Below are 21,779 nucleotides of genomic sequence, written 5' to 3' on the forward strand. Positions count from 1 at the left end.
GTCCCTTGTGTCTCTGATGCCTGAAAGCTTGTATTGCTTCTCACTACCGTATGTCTTTACTGTGTGGTCTGGCCACACACTATACGAACTTTTGCGGCAAGTGCAAACAAACCATGGTTCTGCCATTTACACAATGGAGCTTATTTTCCACTCCAAGGCCAGCAATTGTACTCTGTGCCCATGTAGGTAAGTTTGCACTGCAACATGTGGTCTTTGTCTTTACACTCTGCTGAGAATTCTTTGCATCACAACATGCAGCGAAAGCTAATAAAAGGAAAAGAGGGTCAAGGCTGCATGCTTTGCCACCACATGGAAGGTAGTTTTGTTAAGGCATTTTCACATGGAAAATATGTTTACTGGCCCTGTCACAGTAGAAATAGACAGATACATGGAAAGTGTGTGTGTATGTGTAGCTGAGAATAAAACAACACTTTAATAACCTTGGAGGTTGGAGTTCAAATGTCAGTTAATTCAAGTTGCGTTATAACTGCATTTGTGCTTTTATTGGTTATTTGACAGAGACTGATTGGAAATAATTAATTGGACATTAGATTTGAATTGTTCATTCTATTCCAGCTCACATGTTATGCACTCTAAAGTGGTGTTGGTAGATGCATTCATTACAACATGTCTAACTCTGTTTTGAAGGGGCATACTTTAATATTGTACAGCATATAATGTTTACAGTTTCTTGAAAATTTGGGCCTGCAGGTGGCGCTAGATAAAAAGGATTCAGTTTAATTCACTGGAAAACATGAGCCCTGCTATTTATTTAAAGTCTTGTGTTAGGGTTAGGTTTGTTGTGTCAACTACTTTGAACATTTGTCCATTATCCCAATATTGCACATTTTTGTGTTCTGATTTTTCCTTTACCTCGGCTTTGTCTGTCTGTCCATCCATAAAGACGGACATGTCTGTCCACATGTGCCTCCATCGCATACATGGGAACTCTTTATTAAAGGAATGGTTTGAGAGAATAATTTAAAATATGAATCAAATGTTCACTTTGATTTTAAGATGAACGTATACGATTTTGGTGGTCAATGTCACTGTGACATTACATGCATCTCGTTCTGGTAAATGTGATAATGCAGGAGCACGTGGAAGGAATATCATCTGGCACAAACTTCTACTTAGACTTAGTTTGTTTGATAAACTGAATTGAATTTGCTGCTCCAAAGTTGAGGTCACTGTGACCTCACAAAGCCGGGAGGCCAGTTTGGGGCTGTAACCTAAACATTCATACGCTAGTAACGATCAGAATGCACTTAGCACAAGTTATGTTTTGGGTGGCCAAGGTAGCGGGATTTCTTGTTTAGACAGTAATCATGTTGAGTCAAATTCAAAACAACAAGGTCTTTACTCTAAAGGTCCAGGGTCATACACAGGGAAAGAGTCAGCGCACATGAAGAGATCTGTCAGAGAACAAAGGGATACAGGGTTGATACAGGGTTGTATATAAAGAGGTTCAACTGGTAACAGCAGGGGCAGGTGAGTGGGTAGAGAACAGGTGAGGATGATCAAAGGGCCAGGAAACATGTAAGTGCTGTGACATAAGAGGTGAGTACGCCAAAGTAAATAATAGACTGAAAAAAATGACTAGATGTCACAGTTCTATTGCCTATCGAGGCTCTCTGCCACTGACACACACACACACACACACACACACACACACGTCCTAAAGTCAGGGTCAAGAGGCAGGAAATGGTGAAAGGAAGGAAGAAGGGAAGATAGGAGAGGAAGTTGCCTTGGGGCTTTTCTAAAGTCTTAAAAGATGGGAGGCAAATATGAGAGGAGAGAACAAGCGCGAAGGGAAGCAGGAGGCTCTTTGGCGCGAGCAAAGCTTCTCCTCTCAACCAACTGGGAGGAAACGAGAGATGGAATAGAGAGAAGACAAAATGAAATGAGTAGGATGGAGGGTGGTCCTCTGTGGTACTCTTAGCATGATGAGAGAACAAACAGATGGGAAATTGGGTTCACATTAACGTATCTTAATTTGAAGCAACACCATGTTGCATTAATATATTGTTTATGCCTGTGAGGGGGCCAGAGCGGATGTTTCTGGCCCATTTTCACCTACTTCCAAGGTGCATGGAGAAGAGTTTAAAACTCCAGCAACACTCGCAGCATGCTGAACAATTTCATTGTTAGAGTGACGCGTTTGGGCTCGTGGCCTTCATGTGGGTCATCCCTGTGTGGGGGACAGGAAGGCAGCACCATGAAGCTTTTCATCTCTAATATGCCACTCTGTGGCAGGTAATGATGTTTTTGATAGGTTTTCCCTATATATCTGTCTGTAATGCATCCCACCTGATGTGAATGTTTGTTTTCACCACCTACACCAAGCTTTATTGCTGTTTGGGTGAACTTCAAACTTCCGACAAACATAATGAAGTTAAACAATGCATTTCCCCTTGTGGCTCCACTTTAGGTTCATATCGAACCAGGATAAACTCTGCTTTATGACTGCATCAACAATTTCAAACTATCTGCTATGTTATCGCTATTACTGACTGATACGGCAAAATAATGTTTCGAACAATGATTTCAAGTTATTTTCTGGAAACATTTCAATCTACAATAACAGTCTATTTGAAATAGACTAAGATCTATGAAATAGTGTTTCTGGATCAGCTAAAAGCTCTAAATGAATAAGGAAGAGACTGACATTAGCAGAAAGTTTTATTTCATTACAGACTAATGTTAGTGTATTAAGCTATGACTTAGAACTTATTTTGTAGATACTGTACTATTTTCCTTATAATAACAACACTCAAAAAAGTTTATTGGTGAGATCTCAGAAAATGGTGGAAGAAATAAGAGGATGGATGAGGCAAGAAAATGTGTGAAAAATGTTTATCAGAATTTATCAGACTCCTTTACAGTTTTCAAATTATTTGCTACAAAAGGTCTGTTGACCAGTCCATTTCACACGGATTAACAATATAACAAAGAAAAGCATCACATTCTGGAAGAAAGGAATGTTTGGCGTTTTCTCTTCTTTCACTGATTGGTCATTTCACCTGAATCACCAATTATCACATTTGTATTGTAGCTTTACTCCCTTGGTTTCACAGTTTGACAGGTAATATCAGGGAAATTATATGCAGACGCTCTTGATTGCTTAATACCACAGGTGACCTTAGCTATGTTAACATTTTAACTTCAAAGGGCCCCAGATTGACTGAATAATTCACCCAGTTATTGGAGACGAGCCAGTGCAGCACAGAACAGATGCACTTTATATTTCATGAGGAAACTTAGCATTTCAAACACACTACGGACTTCATCAGAGCAATTTAGAAAACTGGACACAGATTATGACTTCATTGCATTGAGTAAAACTAAGCTTCTGGGGGCGCACCAGGCCCTGCTCTCCCTCACTCTGATTCTGTGGGGTGCTCTCTCTCTCTCTCTCTCTCTCTCTCTCTCTCTCTCTCTCTCTCTCTCTCTCTCTCTCTCTCTTATCTGATGCTAACGCTAATGAGGTGTCTCCCTCATCTGTAATACATTCTTCTTCCTTTCAATCACTGCCTTTACAATCAGGTAGTCCAATAGACTGTATATAGAGATGGACAAAGTGAAGCCAAATCGTCTTGATTTTCTCCTCTATGTTATTGGATGGGGCATGAACCACCTAAAACATCAGAGTACACGTCAAAAATACATTTTTCTTACGGATGGTTTCTGTCATTTTAGGTAGTTTCTATCACACTGTTAACAGTTTATCTTGCCAACACTGCAGGGAGCTTTCCAAACGCTCTGGCCAACCTGTTACAACTGTGTCTTTGACTGCAGGATTCACTGTTACAATATACTGTAGCTGCAGTGGCGGGGGAATTGAGTGGTATACATTGTACATCACTATTGCTTATGTTGTTAATTTCATTTGATGGGATTGTTTAAGTGTTTTTTATTTCACCTGACCGACAACACATCGTGCTACTTAATGTAGAACAGTAGCTGCAAAGAACGACGTGGCCTCTCCTCATTCCAAAGCAAAAATTGGGTTTGATTGTTTCTGTGATGCTGAAAGTGCAAACTTTACATTTAAATTCAAGTCTGTAAATGACACAAATCGACAATAGGGCCGCTAGATGTAAAGGCCTCCTTTGCTTTGTACCAAATATAGAAATGAACAAATCTTGCAAGTCACCGTCCTTCAGTCTTACCTAACTTGGCAGTAGAACCCTTTTCCAAAATCACTCATCTCATCTTTTATGTTCTTCTCCCAGGACCACAGCTTCTTTTTGTCTGATGCTCAGCCATTTTCTTCCCCCCTCTGTTTCTTTGGTTCATCTCTTGCCAACTGACTCTGAGGTACCACGCCACTGCTGTAAGGACATTTTGGGGTAGTTTTCTAATCTATGCACAACATCTGACTGAAACCCAAGCTTGATGCATAATGAATAACGAGAAATAAATGATGAAAAAGTTGCAGACACCTGGGCACCATCTGTGTTAAGAAAGTTCTGCTTGATTTTTTTTCTGTCTTTCATACCCATCCTACTTTCTTATGTGTTTCACGGTTCGAAACGCTTTCCTCATTGAAAGCTGCTGTCACTGCTGAAAATGTTTGTAGAACAGAATGGAAGCTAAGCTGCAACCTCAGAGATTTCCCCAAACCATTTTTCATTTTTTGACTTAAAGATGTAAGCACTTTTTTGTAGTAAGTTAACTCTTGAAGAGTTAAAGGGTTTGGCTTGGATGAGTCATGGACTGGGTGGGGGAGGAGAATACAGGGATGTACTCCATCATCTTTTTCCCTGCTCAGTCCCTTTCAAGATAAACACACTGTCTCTGCCCTGGAAGTGGATGAAAGCCTTTCTAAAATAGAAATGGACATTCTACGCATGTGAACCCATTGGCTTTTCCTAATTTAATTGGGTTTTCTTCTGAATGGAAAAGAGCAGCTTTATTAACTCTCCCTCAAGTCCCTGACATACAATTTGTGTAGTAGATTTATCATAAAATCTATTTTCAGTCATCCCATATAGCTGACCCCATGTTGATCGAATTGCTATTTATAGTATAGTTTATTTATAAAGGAATTTTTTTGTTCCTGTCCTCAATCATTTTTTAACCTAATTTAAATGTATTGTTAAGGTACCACTAGATGATATCTGAGTATTTGTTTCTTCCTTGCTAGAAAGGAAAGTTTTCAGGACGAGAACAGAATTATAAAACTTTTAAAAGCTGATACATAACAGTTTAGTGAAGAAAAAAAATCTGTTCTCTGTATATTTAGCAGGTTTTTTTTCTAGAATGTGGAATCTTGGGTAGTTTTTCATCACTTCATTATGATTGCAGTTAACCTAAAATTGGTTCACCAAGCCAATCCGAGCTACCTTTGGGTGAAAGGCGGGTTCACACTGGACAGGTCACCGGGATATCGCCAGCATAAAACATATAGAGACACACACATTCACACCATTGTTCAATTTAAAGTCTGCGGGAGGAAGCTGGAGTGCCCTGAGAAAACCTCCCCAGACACAGGGAGAACAGAATGACCCCAGCCGACCTGGAATTTTAATCGGGAACCTTCTTGCTGCGAGGGGAAAGTGCTGCCCCCTAGTGCTTGAAGAATTGAAGCAATCCAGCTCTCTCACCGAGGCTCCGACAGTGTCTCATATGTAACACAGATCATGAAGTGAAAAAAATTACCAGCCTATGTAGTGGCTCTTATTGGTAACTGTGTAGATAATCTTTTTTATATCATATTGTATTCACACATTTGAACATTTCCATCAAATGTGTCTAGTGGTCTGTAGAGTGCAACTGTATTTTTCTCTCTGAATATTTAATACTTGCAGACCAACTTCTGTGCAGACGTTTTAATCTTTTTAGATATTATCTATCCCACAGTACCATCAGGGAGGCGCCTGATCAGTCCCAAATTCATTCTGCAGCACAATAATGACCCCAAACACACAGCCAGGGTCATAAAGAACGATGCTCAGCCATAAGAAGAACAAGGAGTCCTGCAACAGATGGTGTGGCCCCCATAGAGCCCACGTCTCAAAGTCACAGAGTCAGCGTGGGATTACATGAAGAGACAGAAAACACTGAGACAGACCAAAGCCACAGAAGAGCTGAGGCAAACTCCCAAAGACACTTGAAACAACCAAGTACCTTAAAAAAGCTGTGCACTGAGAATTGGTGCTGTTTTGAAGGCAAAGAATGTTCACAACGACAATTGATTGATTTAGCTCAATGTACTTTATATGAAGTGAACCGTTAAAAAAACTATTCCAAACTTTGACCGCTTTACTTATAGTTCAGAAACTTTTTGCACAGTACTAAATGCACAGTATATTGGGCATATAATTTTATATATACTGTATATATAAATATATATATATCCCGTGCGGTCACTAATTAAGTTGCAGAAATTTTCTGCCTCCTTCTGTAAGCTCTCCAATTGTCAACAATAGGTTGTAATGTTTCTTGTAGCTCTTATAAGGGTTACACGGTACTCTACTCCCATCACTCCGTCCCAATTCAGGTGCCGCCTCGTTGAGAGGCTGCATTTGAAGACTACCTGCGATTCATTGCAGTTTGCTGACAGTTTTTCAAAGAGATTATGGAGTCAGCAAGCGATGAGATGTCCGATCCTTCAACTCAGGCTTCAACTCAACCAAACATCTACGCTAAACACGATAAAAGAACAAGGGGCATTCAAACTTTCTCATCATGGCTAACTGCAGCTCTGTTGCTAGGTGACAGCGGTAAGGGTGGGACAAGCCGGGGACACAGATCACAGAAATCATCTGTAGATTACAACCGTCTCATTTTGGTTTGGTCTATTCGGCCCATGAAGGAGGCGGTCCCTGTATTGGGACACAGCTCATATGTAATCATTTTGAAGTAAAACTGTTTTTGCAATGTAATCTCTATATTTGTTGTTAGTATGTATAATTCTGGGTACTCGGATACCAAAATACAATTAGCTCTAGAGCCGTTTTTGCTGTCTCAGTGGTTGCTGTGGTTATAGGATGTAGTAGAAAAAAGCTGTTAATAATATTATGGTTGCTGGTCCTCAGTTTCCAGTATGTTTCCACAAAACTGCTGTTTGTGTGAGTTCAGGTGTTATCTTTATACCACTGTTTACGGTGATAATAATTGAACCCATCACTTAACTGCTCTCGGACATCACCTCCATTTCACTATCTATAACGACCCGTCTTCAGATTGTCTACTGTCAGCTTGTTGAAACACCCTATGGGAGTGAATGGAGTTTCCTGTATTGATTGTCACTGATGCCATTAGAGGATGGAATCATTAACTCTGTCAGACTGAAAGATTGCGATGCTGTTCAGGCTTGAAGGAAGCCAACCTATGCAGCGCGTCAAACATCACATTGCTCAGCCTCCAAATGGTCGGTGCTTTGTGTTAATGGTAGGAATTGTGGGCTGTCACTTGTCACTGGATGACCTGCTTGAAAGGTGAAAGTGTCTATCTCATTGCACATGGCTCCTGCCTCGTATGTGATGCAGCGCTCCTCCGGTGGAACATGTTTTCCAAGCTGAATGTTTGGCATTTCTGTTGAGCCTTGGAAAATGACTTTCGCAGTGTAATGGAACATTGCACCTAGGTCAAAAACAGGCAAATGAAATAATGAAATATGGGAGTGTTTGCATGTTAGGCCTCATGTTGTCAGGTGTCTCAGTGCTTCTGCGGAAATATGAGACACAGGAAATGGATGACAGTTCTTTGACTGGGTAGGGATTGATGGTGTCGTGGGTTATCAGATCCAACCTATTTGTGTTCAAAATGCAAATGAAATATTTGACCTACATATGTTATATGCTATGTTTCTTTTTGTTTTTTCAGACCGCAGTCTCTTGAAGACTATAGATGGCACACATTTGGACTGTGTGGTAAAAAAACATCCTGCATTGGTTTCCATGATGCACCTCCTTCCAGAGAATGTCCTTGTATCCGGAGATGAGAACATTCCTGGGCTCGCAGCTTCTCCAACAGGTAAAGTTCACGTCACTGGGAAAACACTTCAGATGTTTTAAGATTTTGGCCTCAGCTGACAACAGTAGAGGACTTTCATGGGCTGGGGGGCATCCCAGCACATTGGGCGAGAGGCAGGGTACATCCTGGACAGGTCCAGTTCATGTTGTCATTACTAAATTGAAAAAGTTCAACATATATTAAAAACTTTCAAAAACCGAAAACTGTGTAAGAAGTCTACATTATGTGTAAGAACATAATGTACAATACACAACACCATTTAGGACATTTTGATATTAGTTTCTGTTTGGATGTGATCACAGGGTCATTTGGACAACAAAATCTAATGAGGTGTAAACAGCGCTGAAAGTTTGGTTGAGTTTACACACAATTAAAATAACAGCAAAAGTATATTCAAAGACAAATCATTAAAAAAACCATTTAAACATTAGAGGGGATTTTTCTGTGGAAAACAAGATTCTTTATTTCACCAAAAGTTCGTTTAAAAGTTACATTACAATTAAATCAGAAGGTTAAAGTAGATCTGGTTAAAATAGTTAGTTTTCTTTTATTGTCAAATATTAAAACATTCTGGCAATTAATAACAATTTCTATTGAATAAATATTTCAAGATTCACCATAACCTGAACCAAAATGTTTTCAGCCACCTCAGCTCACTTTAGAAATCGACAGACACCTTTACAGAATACTTAGAAATGTGAACCAACTCACACCTGGAAGTGGGCTTTTCGCAAACTTGGCTCCATCAGAAGTTGAAAAGTCTGCAGTACTTAGGAAGTAAGTTTCTAAGGGGGAATGTAATGAAGTCTGACAGTGCAGAGCTATAATCATTGGGAGTCAGTGGGTGGTATGGTAGCTGGCTAATCCTCTTCATGTTCTGGGGTGTGAGCAGCGGAGACCTAAGCTGCCTTTTAAGACCACAGCCACCGTCTTGATATTCATGCTGCATTCTGCTCTTGATAAATATTATTTACAATGAGGAAACCAATTTGAGCATATTTAAAGAGGTTTGAAGAGCGAAAACCACAGAGAATGATCAACTGATGACTATGTGATCTATTATAAAAAAAGATGGGAAGTCCAAGTCCTCATTGAGGATGAGGGTATAGTGTTTGGCCAGAGGACCAAACTGGTGATAGGATAGATTTCGTTGGTAAATACATCTCTAAAAGTGTCTTTTTTTCACAATATTGTCACAATAAATGCAATTACCACAGCAGAAGTTGCCCTTGGATCGGCAAAGCCATGTGTTTGATTTGGGAGCAGGAAGGTAACTTCTGACTAGTTTGTCCTTAAAAGTTGGGGCCCTTCTGAAACTGACCCCTGGGGATTCAGTGAGTACCTCCCATAAGGAATAATCGCTCTCATTGATCTCCCAATTTTTCTTTATGATATGTTTGATCTGGACAGCTTCTTTGCTAAAACGTGTAACAAAGTTGTGGGTTTGCTCTTCCTCTAATTTGGGACTGAGTTAGTTCCTCCTCTCAAGTGACAGAGCTCTGTTGTGAGCCCGGGTGAGAATCTGGGGTTGATACCCTCTTTCTCTGAAGCGCTGCTGCATGTCCATTGATTGAATGTGGAAATCCTGATCAGAGTCACATATACATCTTAGTCTCTGAATTTGTCCAAATGGGATATTATTAATAAGCCATGGAGGGTGAAAACTGTCTGCATGCAATACCGTGTTTCGGTCAGTGGCTTTTCTAAAGATGGAGGTGTGCAGATAACCTTGGTCATCTCTTTGAGATCCATAGGTCCAAAAAGTGAATGACTTGTAGGTCATATTCTAAGCTCAATTTAAGATTTTCCTTTAAGCTGTTTATGTAAGCATGGAAATGTAGAAGCTCTATTTCTGACGCCTAAAAGAAAAAAATGACATCATGAATGTATCTGCCCCACCACATAATTCTTTCTTTAAATGGGTTATTGTGAAAAGATGTGTTGTTACTCCCATAGTCCTAAAAACAGGTTTGCATAATTAGGGGCATCTGTAGTGACTGCAAATAATTACACTGTTTCAGTAAACCCAGATTTTTTTTTAAAGCTTCAAGCCCTTTGAAATACAGGCCTTTTACATTTCTCAAACCACTTTGAGTGCCTGGACCTGGATTCTTCATGCCATTAGTTTGGGACATAAGTTTTCCTCGAATGTTTTGACAGATATTCCAGCAATTTACCACGTATGAGTGGGTCTGAGGGTTGCTGCCAAGAAAAGGGTGCATTTCCTCATGGATATCTCCATAAAGGAGCATGAAATATGACAATAAATGATGCTTGACAGAAAGTATTTTGTGTATACACTGCTACACAGTTTTCATCGCAAATTTACCACCACACACTCACACGTCATATTCTTTCACTCTGCACTGCCTGCGCTGCATCAGCTGAGGCTGTTGTAAACTAGCAGTTCAAATGAGTACACCTCTGAGTGGCCATCTGGCTGTCAGTGAAGGTGGGAGATTTAAGTTTCTGTCACAAGTGACTCACTAGCACCTCTGCAGCTGCTGCTAATATTAAACCAAGACTTACAATTGTAATTACACTTCTATAAATAATGAACCGCTGCCAGATGTGTTAAGTAGGCATTGACATGGTTAGGAAGTGTCTGGGGGAACGATCTGAACTCTCTGATCAGGACCACCAGCCATTATAATTATATATAATTTAATCACTGCCTTTTCTTTTTGGGTGAATTCACACTTCTAAAAATGTAGTTTCTTCATTCAAAGTTCAGCAGCAGAAATAATTTTCTTTCACCCTCCATTGCTCTCCAGACATTTACAACAACCGTCAAGACAACCCATCCTCAGATCTTGTTTAGTAGAACTTTTAGTGGCTCTACTCTTAGTCAATAACCTGCTAAGTTTGAAAATTGCAGTGATCTAAAATCAGGCTGAGTAAAGTATCCCCCAAGGAGTCTACAGTTAATGCTGATTCCAAAGAGAACGAAAACCATAGTAAATAAACCAAACTATGGGACAAATGAACGAATATTTGCTCCGAAGTCAGTGGATTGCCAGAGTACACCAGATGACATAATCACCCGTTTAACAGTTTTTGAAGCTGTAGTGTAAAAGTTGAGGCATCACCAACTGCATTAGTTTCATTGTTTATTTAACAATAACTATTGTATAATAATTATTGTGAAATGTGTAATAAATAACTACTGTTGACTGTGCAATCTGCTGAATATACACTTATCAATATTAGGTTTCTATTAAAATATTGTTATTATAATATATTTGGTGAAATGTGTTGTTTTAACTTTTATTTAACTTTTATGCACAAACCTGGTGAGTATTCTTAATTTTGTTGTATTTTTACAACACAGTAACAGTAAGGTATTTCTATTTTATTCGATTCATCACAATCTGTCCAATCGTTGTAAGATATTTCATTCTGGACCAAAGTGAAACAGACAGATTGACATTGGCCTCCACACAGACAAGTGCTGCAACAAACAACAACTGTAGGGGATAAGGGTTGAACATAAATTCTACAGACATATACGACATTTGAAGTGGAGTATCTCTGGAGTCCAGATTGAGGCGGACGTATCAAGTAAAGCTGCCATGAAACAGCAAGTGTTTCTGGAAACTGAAGCTCTGGCACAGAGGGGGAGAGTTCACTTTACTTTATAAGATAACACACGAGTAGATTCATCACGGCTGTAACACCGTACCAAACCGCGTGTTTTCCACTTGACTGCAGGTTTCAAGTACTTGTGGGACGCCATTATACATATTTTCTTTGGATGATGGGGAATGTCAGGGAATTTTACAAATGGGTCACACAGAGGAATACACAAAAATATATATCACATCTTGTTTCACATATTTATGGTATTTTTCAGTTGTTTTTCCTCCACAGCAACTCCAACACCACAGGCCTTTACTGAGCTGTAAACAAAATTAGAAAACCAGAGGGAGTGGAATCCCATTTTAGACCCAGAAGGGGTTTTACCATTATTATTATTATCATTATATAATTGTGTAAATGCCATGGCATGCTGATAGTCTGATGCCTTGTTCGCACTATCACCAGGAGATGCTCTGCTGAGGCCTCAGCTGCTCAAGACGCTGCCCTTCACCCTGAACAGACTGACCATCTCCCTCCAGCCGTCCCTGGAGAAGTTTGAGAGCCAGCTGCTGCAGCTGATCAATGCTGACTGCCACAACACAGTAAGACCAGGCCTCCATAACACACACAGCCTGTAAAGTTCATGCACACGATGATTAGTAACAGAGTTTTTCATTTGAGGCGAGCAATTGTCTTTATCGCACACACAGACACAGTCTTGTCTTTCTGTAGCTGTTAGGACACTCATTGACATAATGCATTTCCCAGCTTCTTACCCTAATCTTTAACACCACAACTAAATGTCTGGCCCCCTAACCCTAAAATAAGCCTAATTATAAACCTTAAAACCTTTGCACATCAACGGCAAAGTGAATATACGGCACTAGACTATGAATTATGACGCATCTGACTTTTCCCACTAAAAGTGACAAGATTTAGTGAATACATTATAAAGATTAATAAAAGCCTCAGGAAAAGATTGATTGAATCAACATCAAGTAATGATGACCAGGTGCTCCTTTTACTTTAAGTTAATGATGAATTAATTAAGGTCCTGGCAGTTTGAAGAATCGCTGCAACATTTGGAGCCAAGATCATATTTTTTCTTGAGTATTTAATTTGAGGAAGGTTCAGTCTGTTTTTTTGAACAGTCCCAGCTGTCCATGTTTGTTTCAATTTTCTTCGAGGAGTTGGGTCGCCTGTAGCTTTATCCTGACTATCCTAGACAAAAAATAACAGTGAGCACTGACTAAAGACAAATGTATTGAATAAATTGGTACATAAACTTTATATCAGACTAGGTAGAGGAGGAACTTTTTCTACATCTGCTACTATTGCTTCAAGATGTGACCTTGTCAACAACACACATTTTGGTTGGTTAGATGTGTCCATGTCAGAAGCAAAACTCACTCCAAGAAACTCCATTGCTGACGTGAAAACTTGCATTGATAGAGGTACAAAAAAAAAAACGAGTCAAGTGCAAACTGTGCAAACGCTTTAACCCTAGAAACCAAATCTTAACCCTCAAACAGCTCTATTAGGGTCTGAGGAACGAACACACACACACACACACACACACACACACACACACACACACACACACACACACACACACACACACACACACACACACACACACACAAAAACACAAAAACTTATTTTAATTTTCTGATATAAAGGTACAGACACAGTTTCGATAACATTTCATCCTTCTGTGGTCCATCAGTTGACTACACTCCTCCAATTACAAATGGCCACAGTGGCCTCAACACTGGGCCAGATTATTCTCTGGAGCCCAATGCTTTCCTTCATTTTACAGTCCGTCCCTTTAGGGATGATAGCACAAGCCCTTTAACAGCTGCCGCCACAATGCAAGGACCATTCGCCTCCAACAAACTAAATGGAGCTTATCTGTTCTCTGCTCCTTTTTCTTGTCTACAGATACCCACATGGTTAACTGTAACTGACAGGTTCGACTATGGACTACCAATTACTTTCATAGTGACTTTACACAGGGCCTATCTTTTGAGTTCGGTCTAAATGAGATGTGTCTTTGGTGAGGATGATAATTAATATGACAATGCTTTCACTCTGTATCTCTTTCTCATTATGCCGTGACACTGTTGGGATGGATCCGCAAACCCAAACACAGATAACAGTTTGTTAAGTGGAGAAAGTGATGGTCACTGTTGCCTCTACCTTATGACTTTGTACTATGTGTTCCTTAAATAAATATTTGTTTTATGGAAGTGCTGGTGGACTGGGGCTTATGTAGATGATAAGTGAAGAATCTGCATGGACAGGCCTCTTCCAGAACAGGCTGGTTTACATCTATAAGGACTTGCAAAATCAAAAGAATAAATTATGACTATTTTATATTTTTCTTCATTTAATTCTAGCAAAATTCTATTTAAAAAAAAAAGATTTCTGCCCTTTACAGCTCCCACTCATGTAAAATAAAAAGGAAATTGTCCCTTGAGAACATCAAGGCAAAGGAAATAGGTCAGTCTTTCACTCCAATATATTTTTTTAAATATGTGTGCACTGTATTTACTACAAATGGGAAAGAGGAAACAAAGCAAAATTCAATCATATTACCTTAATGAAAAAAAAATGTTCTGCAAAATTTTAAAGGCAGATTAATGAGAAAAGACATATGACATGATTGGAACTATCTTACAGTATTTGGACAATGACCAGTAAAACCCGTAGTACTTTTTTCTAGTTTTACCAGGTTTTGCATTTTGGCAAAGAGTAGTAGCGTTTCAGGAAAAAATATGAATGTAGGGACCTATTCTCTGTGCACGCAGCCACAAACCTCTGGAAGATTTTGATAAAAAAAACTCTAATCAGCTGGATTTTAGCTGCAATTAAGAGGGTGAGTTTGAAATAAAATCAAATTCATAAAAAATGAAAAAGGAGTAGCAGAATGAAAGTGGCAACAAAATAAGAGAATAGAATAAAAAAAAAAAGAGGACTAGGTTAGCATGCTCAAGTTAGTGGTCAGGTTATGCTCTCAGACCCAGCTCTTTTTCCTTCTGTTCCCCTTAGTATAAGTGTGAAATGTATATGTTGACCCACCTTGGGCCACTCTCAGATCCGACTGGGGGTGCGGTCCTCTCATGGATCTGACTTTGCCTCCTTTTCAGAACTTGACCCCAGAACTGCAGGAAGAAGCCAGCTCTCTAGGTCCTGGCAGTCCTATTTAAGATTAGTTATATAAAAGGGAGGCTGTATTCTCCCTGATTTTTCAAGCTGTGCTGCCCCAATACAGTAAGTGTCTGATGGCTACCACCACTAAGAAGAAGCAATAGAAGAGTCTCTGGAAGTGCCCAGTGCAGATTATGTAGCCAAAAAAGGAGAGAGATGGATGAGTGCATTAATTAATAAATGGACACACTAGAAAAATCCTAATTCAATAAGAAGTTTGCCATTAAATCTGCTCACTCCTGAGAGAATAACCCCCACTGTCAGCGCCAGCCTCCAAGGAGCAGATAGGTTTTTGGTCTGATTACGATTTTATCATGTCTACTCCTCTTATTGATTTGGATTAGAATTATTTTTTATTTGAATATAAAAAAAAAATATATATTTTTAGAGCAGCAGCAGCAATATCTGTAAGCCCAAAGTCACAGTCGGGGTCCAAAATTAACTTGTTGGTCCATCTGCCAATAGCTGCTAAGATGAAAATAATCACAGAAGTAGCGACTTGCCAATGGTGATTGCTCTTCTTATTTCATTCTTCAATGTTACAGGGGCGGGTGCTAATTTTGGGCCCTGGTCACAGTATAAACTAATATCGCCCTAGAAATGAATGTAAAATATGTAAAAGACATGCGGAATTCACAGGTTCAACTTTCACCAGGACCAATAGACATTCTTTAATAAAATTACAGCAGTTGGTTACATACGCATCCCTTTACCCAATTAATTACAAACAATGGGGTTGGTTCCAAGTTAGCCTTCCCTCTCCGCTCACACAGAGGTAAGTGACATGTTAGCGTGAATAATTTTCTCATTTGCGCGTTCACAGTTTTTTTTTCTTCTCATTTGTGAAATGTGCTTTGAAGCCCAAGTTACGCAGATTAGTTAAATGTTCCAGACTTTTAGAACTTCAGCGGTATGATGACATCGTCACGTCTGCGGAAGGTGTTAATATATGCAGAAGCCAGCTTGATTGCAGCTTTTAATTAAAGTGTGTGTGTATTTCTGGTGTATGTAGTGTGTGTGCGAGAGAGAGTGAGAGACAGACAGAGAAAGAAAAAGAGTGTGTGTGTGTGTGTGTGTGTGTGTGTGTGTGTGTGTGTGTGTGTGTGTGTGTGTGTGTGTGTGTGTGTGTGTGTGTGTGTGTGTGTGTGTGTGTGTGTGTGTGTGTGTGTGTGTGTGTGTGATCTGTGTGTGACCTTTAAAAGTGTGACTCCAGCTGGATTGTCATCAAGCTGTCTCTGAAGTGATGCTGACACCTCACCCGCCACCTCTGTGTGTGTGTGTGTGTGTGTGTGTAGGTACTGTTAAAGGGTAAATGTGAACTGTGGTTGGGTAAAGGTTAGGGTTAGGCATGATTTAGTCATGGATAAGGTTTGGCATTAGGTTTTGGTTAGGCTATCCATAATGAATGGAAATCTGATAGCTGCTCAAACCCCTGTGTGTGTGTCTGTGTGTATGACTCCACCCTAGCGTGTCTTTGCCTAAATTGCTATTGAGGCAGAAATGCAGTGACAAAGATGAGAAGGAATGGGGTGGTGGACTAATGTACAGTGCAGCACGAGACAAATCCTTTATTCTGGCGGCTGGTCTGACGTACAGTCTTCACATAATCTCCCTTTAAGTATTTCTATTTTTAGTCCAGCAAACGATCACAGAACGTGGGGTCTTCTTTCAGTCCACTTTCCCTTATATTATGCATCCGGTGCCCTAGTTGATGTGCTTTTCATGTGAACTACTGGTGGAGTTACCTTTAATGCCATTCACTGCAAACTTTAATGAGCACCAGGCTAATTTCAACCATGGTTTTAACCCCCCAAAACACACTCTGACCTTCCGGTTTAAAAATGTAACACAATTCACTTAAAGGGGTTTCCTCAATGTGTCTGCTCTCCCCAAGTTTGAGTGAAGCCAGAGGCTACTTCACCTCAAGTGACCTGTAACAGCAATTCATCTATGCATCACCAAATAAATCTATTATTCTTGAAAAGAGTGCAGAGATCTTGTCAAAAATTATGTAACATCTTGCCTTGTGATCAAAAGACAGGGGAGAACAGAAGAAGATGAAGAGGAGGAGAGGAGCAGGCGAGGACCGTTGCCACGCCGCAGGCAGAACAAAATGCCTTAGGCTGATTTAATGAATGGAGAAAGACTCAAACAAAGCTGTAGGAAGTTTTCATTTGTCCTTAAAGAAGAAAACTGGGACTGCCCCAGTGGACATGGCACTACAAAGTAGACAAAGGAGGTTGAACATTTCCAAAATAGTCTGCATCTCGCACGTTGTTCTCCAAGGACGCTGAGTTTGGCAGCACCTTTAAATGTGCCGACCCAGTGCCTTCTCCTTATCATAATTAGGCCTGTAACTGCTGTAACTGCTGCCGTGCAAAGGCGCAGGGTTTAAAGCACTTGGCTCACATCAAATATTCATGAAATGCAGGTCTTCGTGATGACTGACGATCCGGTGATTAGATGAAATAGACTGCGACTGGTTATAGACTCTATAAGTCAGTCAAGACAGAAAATGCACAGTGGTTGAATGAGAAAAGATAAATTCAACTACTTTAAAAGTCTTAAGAGACTTTTTGTCTGTTTTTATCATACGGTAAACTTTATCGATTCCTTGCAGGGAAATTGAAGTGCCAGAATCAAGTGTCATTTATTGATTGCAAACCCTCAGGCCTGCATCATGGACTGTCAGTGCACTTGTTATGTGCTATACATCTAACACCCGCTTTTATGTTTCAGTAACACTTACGAAAAGTAATAGTTTTTTTCAGGATCAAAGCATTGCATGTATGGGACAAGTTTTCTGGGGTCCTAGTATTTGGAGATATCGTAATGATGATCTATGTAAATTTGCAACGCTTCGATAAGTACCTAGTAAGTACAGAACTAACCTAGTCCTTATAATCCAGTGTTAATCAGACTGATGTCACAATCTTACCAAGTGACATCAATGCTAACTACGGTTGTTAACTTACTTACTAACTTTGTTAGATTGGGTTATTAAAGTCTCACTCCAGCAACTTAAACTTTAGTTTGTTCCTCAAAATTACATATTAAAATTGTGGCCTTAAAATGGCTTAAAATGTAACTCTGCTCCTTCCTTCCTCATTTTGTGACTGGGATTTATGAATATGCTAATATGGCCCCGCCCCTGCTCCACGTCTCCCCACCCTCACAGCACCACCTGCAGTTGAGGAGCCTTATCCAGCTACCGAGTCCCACCCACAAGTTCACAGGACTGGTTTCCGATACGTCTTTTCGACCAAAATTAGCAGGCATATGTGGTTTATTTAAACACGTGTGAACACACTGAAAAAAGGCTCCTTTTCATTCCCAGTTGAGGAGTTAGCCTCCCTTTTTTCTTTAGCTCGATGCGTCAAGCTTAACGTCACGGCAACTGAGAAGCTCTCTCACCTCTCTCTGTCGGCCAAATTTGTACGTTCACTTGGGTGACACGTCTCTATCGCTGCCGGTTGGAGCCGAAACCAATTAACACTTGGGTCTACTGTAGAGTCATTTATACTGGGAGCCAATTGTTGCAAATGTTAGTTGTTGAACTTTTTTCATTTACTCTACTGTGAAGGTGGTAATACTCAGCCATGTGGTTGACTGCTTATCAAGGGTACAAAGTTTTGCTAAAAATATGTTTTTTATCATATAAAAGGCACACGGTGGAAATGTTGACATATTTAAGAACTTGGTTTCTACCAGGCAGGGGTAGACTTTGAGCTCCTGACACTAAATTGAACAAAGCACAAAAGCAAGTAAAACATATAAAAACACCGCATGACCCCTCCTGGACTGCCAAATAAAAAACAGGCATATTCAGACCAAACAAAAATGCTTCCCCTAATCATCATCTATTTCCACCATATCCAAGCTGATCTCTAATCATCTTGAATATAGTGCTGTGGGTTTCTGAGACAGTCATTATGAAAGATGAGCACGGCTGAGATTGATTTTGGTTTCGACTCAATATTTGTTACCTCCTTTTGCAACTTCCTTTATTTATTCTCTTCTTTTCATGTTAAAGGACACAGCTGGTGTTATTCAGCTTTGTGTATTATCCTCAACAAATCACATAAAAAGACCAGAGAGGGGAGACAGAAAGTACTAACACATTGTTACCTCTTGTCCCTTCATAGAATTTGTTGGTAATAAGAGAATGTAATTTCACCAGCCTTATCCTGTACGCCTATTATATTGCAGGTCTGTTGGTAATCATCTCTGAACTAGACCCAGCGCTAAGAGTTTCTTCCCAGTTGAACCGACTGAGCTACAACATATGACGTTCTGTGGAATGTGTTACACTTATAGGAAGGGGAATAGGAAGGCAGCAGTATGAGTGGGTTTGACTTGTATTTTGGGTTGTGAATTATGGGAGTGTTTCAGCAGTAGGGCAACAGTGATTTATCGGTGGAAGAGCTGTGCCAGTTAAAATCTGTTAAGGAGTAGGGGAGTGGGAGGATGAGAGTGGCATGCTAATGATGCTGCTAGTGTTTCTTGCCATGGATGACTCACCCTCAATATGGGGGATTTAACATCCACTGTGTGGGTAGCGGCGCATAGGCACACAAATACAGAAATACACACACACACACACACACACACACACACACACGCACGCATGTAAATTTGCAGATGTACAAAAATCAGGAATGTAGATGCCTGAAAGTCTGGGGAAATGGTATTAGACCATTTTATCCCCAGTATGATCGTGGTCAAAGACAGTATAACATGAAGTTTGTGGTGCAGCTCTGTGTCCTGACTGTTGACAGAAAGCTAATAACCAGCCAGCATCTTCTATATAACTATCTGAGAGATATGTGATAGACACAGAAACTCAGAGAAGCAATTTTCTTTGTGTTTGCTACTTTTCAAAGGTAAGAGGAAAATGCCTGAGTTGTGTAACTTACTTGGTAATTGGCTTATTTAAACTCATGCGGGTCCTGCTTTCTCTTTGTCACACTCTCTTGCTCTTTCTCTCTCACACACTCACACAAACCAAGTCGTAACCCTCAAACAGCCCATTAAAAGTTTGTCAGAAAGTGAGGACCGGCCAAAATGTCCTCAGTCTGTAGGTTGTAGCCTCAAAATGGTCCTCACAAAGACATCTGTACATGTACACACACCCTTGAGATGACAGTTGCCATCTGCAGAGTTATTATTAGTACATACAACAGCCTACACACTAATTTTACAATGTAGCGACATAACAAGACTTCCTGACCAAAAGCAACAGTTTTATCAATGTCATACAGAAAAGGAAATCTACTTTGTTAAAAATATGAAACACCAAAACCAGGTGTTAGCTTTTTGTTTTACCTGTTATAGCAACTTTTGCCAGCAGTTTTATTTTCAAGGACTGAACAACTGAATAGTAAAGGGAAATAACAATCCTGTAGGCCACAGCAATTTCATTTTACCATGACAGAGATTACCTCTGCTGGCCAACCACAAATTAATGATGGTCTGGTTTAATGTCATGTTTTTATGAAATTGCCTTGACGTCCTCATTGTTTGTGTTTCACGCAACACTGTAGGTGTGAAAAACATTTGAAAATTTCCCTTCAAAACTATTTTCCTTCCGACATTATGCCAGCAGTGAATGTGTATTGAATTGATACTTTAACCCTATTGACTTCATTGCAATAAAATATTACTGAATGTTAATTATTTTTTTTAGCTCAGGTGGATATGATATTCCAGCCGGATTGATTTACTTGTAGTTTGTTCTGTTTATAATTGTTGCCTGTGTTTGTCCCTAGCAAAACTGTGAAAATGAAACCCTAATACTAAACAAATAAATTAATTCCTGCACACAAGGTTTGTGTGCACTCACACAAATAAGCAGCTACATGCGGCTGGGCAAACAGATCTAACAGATAATCAAATATAATGTGGATAATCAAAAATGAGGGGGAACATCATCAGTCATACTGTCGAGATAAAAAAAGAAAAGATGTAATTAGGATCGTGTGAATTATTTTGGTGATAATATATTTCAGCTGAACTCAGTCAGTTCCTCTTTCTAATGAACATGACAACTTTTTCCTCTCACTGTGTTATTCATGTTCAGCTAAAAATGTGCAATTGAATTTGCTTTTACTCCTCCCTCCTCTGAGTTCTTCCTTCCTCCAAAGTATTGGTAAAGCATCTATTAGCTTTACGCCGTCTAAAACCATATCTTCGTTCACTCATTACGAGATACACAATAAATATTCAAACTGTTTGCTTCAAAGTAAGTGGTAAATTGAGATGCTGCAGACTTTAGTTCTGGGAAATTAAAGTAATCCTTCTCCGTGATGTGGCACTGCTTCCTCCTGTTTCCACTTCCTCCCTCTGGACAAAAATGAAGTTAAAATATCCCAGCGTTGGAGCCAAAGTATGCAGAGTTGTATTCGAGGGAAGGAGCATTGGTATCGAGGTCCTGCCAACACATGCACTCAACCAATTACTATAGCATCAAATAAACAAAATAAAACCAAACCTACTGGAAAATGAGCATTGAGACACATCAGTGTGATGAGAACTAACTAAAATGACGGATTAGAAAAAAAAAAAGGATGTGTACTCTGACTTCTTAATTTGGTCCATGTCCCGTCTACTAACATGGAGGAGGCGGGGTTTTCCACCTCTACTGCAGCCAGCCACCAGTAGGCGAGCAAGATGATTTGGCTTCTTCTTTGGGGAGCTGTGCCGTCTATCTTTATATACAGTCTATATGATGCAAAGTGGACACCACGGATCTTGTTCCCTCGTTGGGATCATTTTGTTGTTTGAGCATGTGTAAAAAAGGTCCCAGTTAAAGTGAGATGCACAAATAACATGGTGCAAAGACAATAAAGTACACTAGGTAGCAATTAGGGAGGGATTTCATGCACGACTTTAGGCTATCAGTGAGTAAACTCTAACGGCTGAAGAGCATCTCACACACTTTAAACACACTTACCTTTCTGATGGTAGAACTGGCAGGGCACTGGCCTGACAGTCGCTCTGTCACTTTC

The 21,779-nt window shown here is 39.9% G+C and overlaps 1 protein-coding gene across 3 annotated transcripts in view; it reads left to right on the top strand.

Annotated features, from left to right (window-relative positions):
- nphp4 (nephronophthisis 4) overlaps positions 1–21,779 on the top strand; it is a 156,589-nt gene that overhangs the window by 26,257 nt on the left and 108,553 nt on the right. For all 3 annotated transcript variants that reach the window (XM_035160267.2, XM_035160268.2, XM_035160269.2), the window contains exons 5-6: positions 7,834–7,983; positions 12,028–12,164. In XM_035160267.2, coding sequence (XP_035016158.1) covers positions 7,834–7,983; positions 12,028–12,164 — 287 coding nt within the window. The remainder of the gene's footprint in view (positions 1–7,833; positions 7,984–12,027; positions 12,165–21,779) is intronic.

This window comes from Hippoglossus stenolepis, chromosome 6 (genome assembly GCF_022539355.2).
Source record: "Hippoglossus stenolepis isolate QCI-W04-F060 chromosome 6, HSTE1.2, whole genome shotgun sequence".
Classification (NCBI taxonomy): domain Eukaryota; kingdom Metazoa; phylum Chordata; class Actinopteri; order Pleuronectiformes; family Pleuronectidae; genus Hippoglossus; species Hippoglossus stenolepis.